Source organism: Vanellus vanellus (genome assembly GCF_965231255.1).
Source record: "Vanellus vanellus genome assembly, chromosome: 4".
NCBI classification, from domain to species: Eukaryota; Metazoa; Chordata; class Aves; order Charadriiformes; family Charadriidae; genus Vanellus; species Vanellus vanellus.
The window spans coordinates 3,362,820-3,372,121 of NC_138909.1; the positions used below are offsets into that span (position 1 = coordinate 3,362,820).

Genomic DNA, 9,302 nt, shown 5'->3' on the forward strand with positions numbered 1-9,302 from the left:
ACCCTATTCTCAAATTCATACGTAAACAACAATGGAGAGTCAGCAATACTTCATTATTTTTTCATGGCAAGTTACTGCACTAAAAGGTTTTCCTTGTAGGATAACATTATTTATCACATTCAGGTAGAAAACTATTTTTACATTAATTTTGTCTGACTGAGAAAAATATTTCATTATGGTTTTGGTAGAAAGTTGAAAAGCCAGTTACTTGAAGCTTTAAAAATATCATGGGATGAGTACAAAATGATAGTATATGTCAAAGCGTAGCTTATGTTCAAGCATATATAAAAAAGAAAGTAATTAACCATAAGGTTATTTCAGAGAAATTTAATGAAAGCTCCTCCTAAATTAAATTGCATTGTAAAAAATATAAAGTAACGAAGTTACTATTCCTTAAAGAAACACATCTTTAAGTCTCAATTCAGAAATGAAGCTTTGACGTCCTGCATAAATTCAGAAAACATACTTTTGTTTGAGACAACCCCTCACAGTGGAGGCTTTAACTGTAACCTTTGTATTAATCTTTCCTTCACCTACTCCAGAATGAAACAAAATTTACCAATACCGACTACTTCTGCTCCCCCATTGCTACATATCAGTCATTTAACATGCCTTAACATTTCTGTAATTGCAGGATAAAAGGCAGATACCTCACACACCACTCTCTAAAAAGGAAAAAAACCCACCCTTTTTGATAGCCGTAGGAGAAAATAATGGTCACCACATATTCTCTAAATAAGATCTCTGAATTCAGTAACTTACCAAAACACACCAGCTATCTATTTTGGTCTTACAGAAAAAGCTTAACATTAAAAACCATTAAACTACATATAAACTATGTAGCTCATTATATTTGGAATACCTTTTCCAAAAATTATATAGACAAAGTATTTGAGAAGTTCTAAGCAGTCCCTGTAACCATGTTAGGGAAATACCATGATTGGCACATTGTACTTTAAAAAAACAAATAATATTTTCCAGGCTTTTGTTAAAGAACTCAATGATGAAAATAATCCAGCTTCTCTTTATCTGGACGGGCTGGCATTTTGGGCAGGATTACTATGTACCTTCCCCACAGAAGGCTTGGTGCCTGCTTGAAATTACCAATTCATCTGCTAACTGCTAGAAGTATAGACCTAAATTGACAGTAGCCACAGAAATCTTGCTTTAGAGACAAAGGGAATTCCACACTGGCTTCAATTATGTTTAAAAATTGCACAGGACTTTAAATAAGTGACAGTCCATCAGATCTCTTTCCACACTACCACTTAAGTGGTTCAACAATATGATAACTGCTTCACTCTGACACATCTGAAATACCATGTTGAGATGCAGTGTTTCCAGCAGCACAAGCTGTTTTCATTTAAATTAACGAATCATTTCAGTATCAAGGTAGCCACAGGATAGCATGCTACAGGAGGATTTTATTTTTTTTAAAGCCTCCTAAAAATAAGACTAGCTCATTTAGGTACATTCTGTTTTTAAAAGAATCACATTTGTGTGCTATAAAACCAGAGGTGCTTGCAGTAACAGATTTTGTAATCGGATTGTACTTTCTGAAGTACCCCCAATTATCTTGCAAACTCAGCCAAATCCTGTTTGATAGAACTAATAATGTTGTTATTATAAAGCTTCAGCTACATCACTATAATCTGAAAATATTTCTTGGTAGCAGTGTTGTTCCTCTAATGGCATTAACTAGAAAAGCACGGTGAAAGCAGTAATAGCTAAATGAAAGTGTACCTTTTCTTACTAGCATACGAAGGAGCTTATTGCTCATCATTTAAAATGATTTAAGCTGGTACAAGAAATTGGTGTACCAACTAATCCCTTTCTTGCCACGGTCACTGCCAGCGCTAACCTGCCTTTACTTAATTTATTTCCCTTAGGTACACTGCACAAGCCAGCCACCTACCCAGTCCCTCCCACTGTTAACAAGAATATTGATGCACAGACACATTTCCGATACAAAAAATATTTACTGCATTAAACATGTACATTAATCCCACTCTATGGGCCTTGGCATTACAGGTTCAGTACACTGTAATGCCTTTCCTTCCCTCCCACTGTCCTTTTCTTTTGGAGGAAAAAAAACAACCAAAACCCCAAAAGACAATCAAATTATATTAGCTTTTATAATTTATGTAAATGTTTCTTGTACTAAACTCATGATGTTCTCAAAGAAAAATTTCTAATTTCAGAATTTCTAATTCTGCTTTATGTTGGTTTTGTTGCTCTTAATACAGTAAATAACACTATGCAATTAGATTGTCATAGACAACTCACAGTGGAGTTTGCACTCAAAGAATTAACAGCAAGAAAGTTTAAAAGAGTTTCCATAGTTAGAAATAGAGCACTCTGCCAGACACAATGCACATACAAGTATAACCTTACCACATAGACTGTACGACTATCCACATCCTTTGGTTGCTCACCCAGGGGTTGGCGTCTTCTGATTCTAGTTCCTTCTAAATCCAACTAAAAGTAACAAGAAATGAACAAGCATTTTTCAATAAGATTATTCCCTACTTCAATACCACTATCATTATTACTCCAGTATCAGCAAATTCAAAAAATTGAAATATTACATACCTCTACAACAGATGAACTTTTAACTGCTCGAGCTATCAATTTTCCATCAGTAGTCAATTTTTTCATTTTGTTGAAAGAAACAAGAAGTGATATGTCAACATCTAGGGATAAAAAAAAAAAGTGCAAATGATGAAATCAAGGTAATCTAGAAAGCATTAGTTACATGTTCTAATCTGACATTAAGACTCAGATAGCATTTTCGTAAAAGAATTTTCAAGCCGTAAGTGCAGTACGTAACCATGCTGCCAAGGATTTACAGGAAATTTTTACCACGAAAATTAAAGTTTCGAGTAAACCTATATTTAATTTTCTTTTGTGCTAACCTTTATCAAAAGGAATTTTGTTCTTCTACCTCCCCACTGATAACTATTGTCTCTGAAAAGAAAGGAAGAAAACCCCCTTTCTGATGTAGTTTTACAACACAAAAACAATTTGCATTGAAAACATGCCTCTCCTTCAAGCACTCAATTAAGTGTTTAACCCAGCCTTCCCCACACAAAAGAGCCCCTGCTTGCACTTCAGTTGCGATGAGTCATGCTGCTAAAACCTTGGCAGAAAATTCTGTAGTATTAGTCTCAATAAAAAAGACATCCAAGCTCCAATATCTCTAGAAAATGTAGGGTAAATTTGACTACTCTGAAGGCCCTTTTTCTAAAACTGGCTTGAAGTTCAATATAATTGAGGAGTATACCATGCAGGTGGAAAGTTAGACTCTTCACATAATGCAACCAGACTAATGGTCTACACTTCAAATAAATACGGACTCCTTAAGAAAACAAAAATAAGTAAACACCTGTGGAAACAGATTTTTTTTGTTGTTGTTTTGATGGAGAAGGGCCACCTTTTTTTTTTTTTTTTTTTTTTTTTTAAACAGCCATACCACAGTTCTAGTCTATCTGGCATAACAGTTAATTGAACAATTATACCAATAGACTGGATTTACCACACGTATACTGTTTTGTAAAGGCAATAGCATACTGGTCACTGCAGCTAATGTGTAAATTAATTTCTTTTTCAGAAACTAACAAATAGTTTCAGAACCAAGCTCAATTTCCTACTCTGAAGTCAAATTAACCATGTCAAAACTTGTCTAAAGAAAAGAGACCTACAGTAGCGCTACATGCAAACACACAATTTCTCACGTATCAAACTCGTGCAGAACACACACACAAAAAGTATACCTATCTGCAAATCCAAATGACATTTTAATTTCTGCGTATATCTACCCTACAAGTCAAGTCCTGTATCTCCAAAGGCAAAATGTCCCTTGTTTGTTTGCTTGTTCTTAAAATTACACAAAGTTAAAAGAAGAAAATCGGGTCTCCCAAGCAGTCGTTTCTATCCTGACAGATGCCTCTAACTTATGGCTGGTAGTAAAGGAAAGGAAAAGACAAACATTAAATACCATTTCTAAAAACTAGTGCCAAGCTCTGCCTCCTGAGCTGCTAATCCTAATGCTGATTTCCAGCTTGAAAGTACTGTCTTCCCCAGGAGTAGACATGCACCTCAAAATAACTTGAAACTGTCACCAGCAATACAGTAAAGAAGGAAGTTTAACTTTTCTGCCTAGTGAAATATAGTGAATACAAACTTACACCCATCTCTGGACTTTTCTATTTGTTCTCGGAGAAATCTATCTTTGTGGAGATTAACATCGCCAAACCAGAAATCCACTTGTTTTGCTATATCCGCAAGCACCTGTTTAACCCTTGACCTCTTCTTTTTCTCTCTCTCCTTTTTCTGTTCAGTGCTTTCTTCTTCCATGGCTTTGTCCCTTGAAGTTTCAGTCTCCATTCCTGTCATTCTATCAACTGAAAGTTAAATACAACCTTTGAGAAAAATCAAAATATTCTTATTTTAAGGACTAAACATTCTTATCTTACATTTAAAACTTCATGTATCGCCTGTGAGACCACACGCCGTTCATTATTTGTAGCATAGAAAAATACAAAGCACATAGAAGATGAGGAAAATTAGGTCACACAATAACTGTGCAGTGAAGACTAAGCTGAAACGCTGAAACTCATGTCTCATGGCACCTATTACTGCCCTTTAGCCACAGAGATTCACTGGGAGCAGGCTGGTACCAAACTGCTGACTTTTCATTTGAAATTTGTACTATGTGTTAATCCAGACCGTGTCGTGAACAGTCTACCCTCCCCATTGGATTTCTAACAGCAGCTTTTGAATTTCAGCAGCAGTTATGGGATTCACAGTTCCAATCGCTTTCCCAAGTTATCAGACAAGCAGAACTATTAAAAAAAATAAATATATTTAAGTAAACTCTTTAAAGCACTTGTGTAGGTCACAAAGTGTGTTTTAATAATACATAAACTCCCTGTTACCAGAAAAGCAAGCTACTTGCTAGAGAGAGCCTATAAAAACTAAATCTAAAAAGCGGACAATTTCCCTCCCAGTGAACACATTTTCTTAGACCTGAAAAAAAGACAGAAATCATTTGTTCTCCACTCCCCATATCTCCCAGTATAAACCATTAGAAAGAACACACAAAAACCCCAGAGCACTACACACTTAGAAATTATCCTTTTACGTAAAAGACAAAGCAGGAAAAAAAAAAAAATAAGAAGCGGGATTATATAGAAGACTTCTGAAAAGGCTGGCCAAAGGACCGCGCTCAGCAGGCATATATCGTAAATCCAGTGGTTGCAAACAGGTTACACACTGGCACACATACAGCAGCTGAACAACGCGCTGCAAAAATTTATGGTACAACCTCCCAACGAGAAGCATCTATGAATGCTTAGAAATAAATACAGTGTAAATATATACTTCGACACCTAGTTGATAGTCATGGCAGGTATGGTAATAGCACAGTTTATTTTTAAAAATTGTCTTTGTTACATCAAAAATGCAAACCACTCACTCTGCGAATTGCCAAAGCCCTACCGAAGAGCAGGAATTCAAAAGTCTTCCAGTCTGGTCTTTAAGTATGTTTTAACACATTCTTACTTGCAAGTCCCTGTGGCAGACGTTTTTCTTTCTTTAGTTAGGGGTCTTTCGTCAACTATCACGGATTTTAATGGCAAACCAAGTTCTGTCAGAACCTCAGAATCAAGCCCCCACAAATTAGGGACTAACTAGAGGGAAGTGACTTAAATGTACGGATTTGCCTTAGAAATTTTAACAACTTTTTAATGCATCAATTAATCTTTTTTTTGTTCACATTTCAATTCACTGTAGCTAGTCAGTCCTCCACCAGACCTCCTAGTCACCACAGTACTTCATTTTACAGGAGCAAACCCAAGTGATACTGTCAAAAGCAGACAGCTTTTTGAAAACGAAATTAACACGAAAATTTAAGTAATTAATGTAGCAATCACCATATGAAAGACTTCTCAGCTTTCTGCCGAGGCAGCAGACAAGGAAACATGACTACAGCCATCAGAGAGGAAGCCCACCTCTGCAACAGGATGACATAAATGGAAATGGTCTTCAAATTATTGTGCAAATCAGGCTTCCTTAGCCGGATATCAGTTTCTCTCCCTGCTGTGAGCTGACCACTCAAGATAGTGAAAGGTCAACAATTACCTTGGAAAGATAAGACAGGTAAAACTCCCAACTGAAGTAGAAGTTTAAGCTCCAGTCAAGCCCTTGAGCAAGATATTTATATTAATAATCAGCAGAATAATATACTACTTCACTGAGGGCTATAGTGAGTTGTGCCATTAAAGGTAAAGCATCATTAGGGGATACCTTTAGTGGCTGAACAGTATTAAATGACCACCCTGACATATAATCAATGCAGCTTATGTACCACAAAGGTTTATTTTAAGAAGCCATCTAAGTGTTTCACGCATTTTGAGTCACTCAACCTTGGGACTTCCTTCCCAGGACAGAGGTTCTCATTCAAGCTTAAAGAAAAACAGCTGCAAGCTGTATTCTGGGCTTCCCCCAACACTATTGCGTTATACACTTTAGAGTGCTATACGCTTTAGAAACGAACCTTTGAGAAAACTACTTTGAAGGAGTTTGGAAATACAGAGTCAGAGACCACACTCGACTAAACCTCAGGATTTACGAAAATACTGTTTATAAGTAAGCACGTCAGTAACAGCACTCGCTTTTTTTTGTTGGTATTCTCTTCATTCACAATTACTGTTGCAAACACCAACTCATCAACGAAAGCTGCAGTGCCAAGGTATAAGACTGCATTTTTGTTGACTTGCCAACTCCTACACTGCTGGCCTCACAGCCACGAGCACTATTCTGATAAACAATTAAAATCAGAAGAAAGCAAAAGCAGGGTCAAAACTTCACTCCATTAAAGCAAAACAGCTGCCATCCCCTAGCTTTCCTCAAATGAAATAAAATCAGTGTCTCTATGTGCAAGTGTGAAACCAGAAAAGGAGGGACAAATAAGCAGGGGGACGAAACTCTAAGAAAGAAAAGATAATGTAAATCAAAGTAATACAGGTCCACACAAATCTATAGTAGCTTATCTACACTTTTCAAAAGGCAAACATTAAACATGTCGGTGTTAAACTATACACAGCTAAGTTCCAAATCCAACTTCTGTTGTTATCTAGAAAATCATAATCAAATTTAACTGTAACCCAGGGTCTGGAAGAATCAGTTATAAAATATCTTTTATGCTTTTATATTAAGCACTGATGCAAGTGCTTGCTTGCTTTGGGCATTTTAAATGGTAAAATGGGGCAAGAGGAGGAGAAAGAATCATTCAAAATACTATTTATACTATGAAAGTGTTTCCATATAGTCAGCGGCAACACTTCCTCTTCCACTCCGGTACAAACAAGTATTCAGCAAACCTGACACTACTTTCAAATATACACTCTGTAGTCCACCTTGGCTGTTCTCATCCTAATATACACACACACAGAGCAGCAGCAGTTTCTATCCTGCTTTGTAACTTCACTCTACGGAAAATGAACTAAGAAAGGATAGAGGTTAATACCTGGGGACCAGCACAATTTTCTTAACCTAAAACCAGAGAACCTCCTGCTTTTTCCCCATTTTAAGCAATGAAACTAATACATCATTTTAAACCCTCATTTAAGGCATTCAAGAGATGCCACAAAATCAGTGAGCTCTCAAACAGAAAAGGCCACAAGACAGTGATGGACAAACCCCACTGTGACAGTCTTGCTGCGGTTACCCTTTCCTCTGTCACCACAGGAGGCAGAAAGTGGATTTTTAACAAAATGCAGCCCTGCAGCACAAGGATTAGATGGATTCAGCTACATGAACCAACAATTCACTGACACCAAAAGTGCAGTGCAGCACTATCATCTTAGTCGCTTCCCAGTCCTCCCTCGGAGCGTCTCACCCTCTGGTAAGCCCAGTTCAACTCTGTTTTGTTTTTTTTTTTTCTATTTATTTTCTGGTCCTTCCCTGCTGGTCGAGTGAGTTAAGCCAACTCATTAAGGAGCTGAATAAGCAGCAGAGCTGATGAAGGGATGCAACAGGAATAAAAGCACATGGGAGCAGGATAGAGGTGGGTACAACAGCAAGACATTCTGGTGCCCTATGAGCAGCTGCACACAGACTGGCCCAGAAGCACTGTGCAACTGTAGGAGAACCTCATTTTCTTTACCCTTCAAACAACGGGGGGGGGGGGGGGGGGGGGAAGACAATGGGAAACAGATTTTTCTAGCCTCAACTTACTTTTTGACAACACAGCAACTGGCTAAATCCCAGTTACCGAGAAGGCTGACCGCCACACATGTGCCAAGTGCGCAGGTACTGACCACTGCAGGTTTCAGCACTGATGCTGCAACTGCTCATGGACCTTATATGCATAAAATAGTAAAGCGAGCGTGCACACGCTAACCCAAAGGCATCTGCTCCCCATGTTTCCCCCTCAACATGGAACCCTCTCCTCCAACGCCCGATCCCAGGTCTTAACCCTGTGCGTGCCAGCACCACGACCTATGAGGGCAAAGTCACCACAAAGCCCCAGGGAGACACAGAGGGACGGGGGCGGTGAGAAGGCCTCAGGAAGGCGCCACACACCTCAGGAGAAATGGACAGCAGGAGGGCAGGATACTCAGGCGTCTGCCACGGGGCGGGGGCAGAGGACCACAACAGGCGAGACCAGAGCAGGGTTCAGGGGCACGAGTGGCAGTACCCAAAGGCGACACACAGGGAGCGACACTACCCTGAGAAGACGGCTCCTCCCTTCTTTCCCTCCCGCCCGCCCTCCACCTGAGGAGCCCAGCACGCGCAGCACCTCAGCCCAACGGCCGCCACCCCCTCAGCCCAACGGCCGCCCCCTCGCCCGGCGCATGCGCACACCGCTGTCACGTCTGGGCGAGGGTGGGGGGAGTTGCAGCGCCCCCTGCTTGCGCCACCGCCCCCAGCCGCGCACCACTGACCTGCCGCCGCGCACGGCGGGGACACCAGGCCGCGCCGTCCGCCTCTCGCAGCGGACCCTCCCGCCGTCACCGCCGCCGCTGTTACCGTCAACAGCAGCGCTACGCGCGGACCCCGCAGGGAGAAAAGCCCCCGCGGCGCCGCCCGCGCATGCGCACACGCAGCGGCGGGCGCGCCTGGCTGCGGGCACGTGATTTCCTCCCGGCGTCGCGGCGCTGTGACGTCAGGCGCGCTGCGGCGGGAAGTTCGAAGGCGGAAGGGGAGCGCAGCGGCGGCGGTCGGCGCCATGATCCACCCGGCACAGGTGGGTAGGGCTGGGGAGGTCTCCGTTGGGCTCCTCAGCTGGAGCGACAGTC

General features: G+C 40.7%; 1 protein-coding gene across 1 annotated transcript in view; it reads right to left on the reverse strand.

Moving 5' to 3' along the window:
- Positions 1-9,090, reverse strand: part of LARP7 (La ribonucleoprotein 7, transcriptional regulator) — a 28,933-nt gene extending 19,843 nt beyond the window's left edge. Inside the window, exons 1-4 of the mRNA XM_082482964.1 lie at positions 8,949-9,090; positions 4,188-4,403; positions 2,593-2,693; positions 2,395-2,478 (exon numbers count right to left, since the gene is read on the reverse strand). Of these exons, the coding sequence (XP_082339090.1) occupies positions 2,395-2,478; positions 2,593-2,693; positions 4,188-4,395 (393 nt within the window). The 5' untranslated portion in view covers positions 4,396-4,403; positions 8,949-9,090. The remainder of the gene's footprint in view (positions 1-2,394; positions 2,479-2,592; positions 2,694-4,187; positions 4,404-8,948) is intronic.
- Positions 9,091-9,302: the final 212 nt, after the last annotated feature.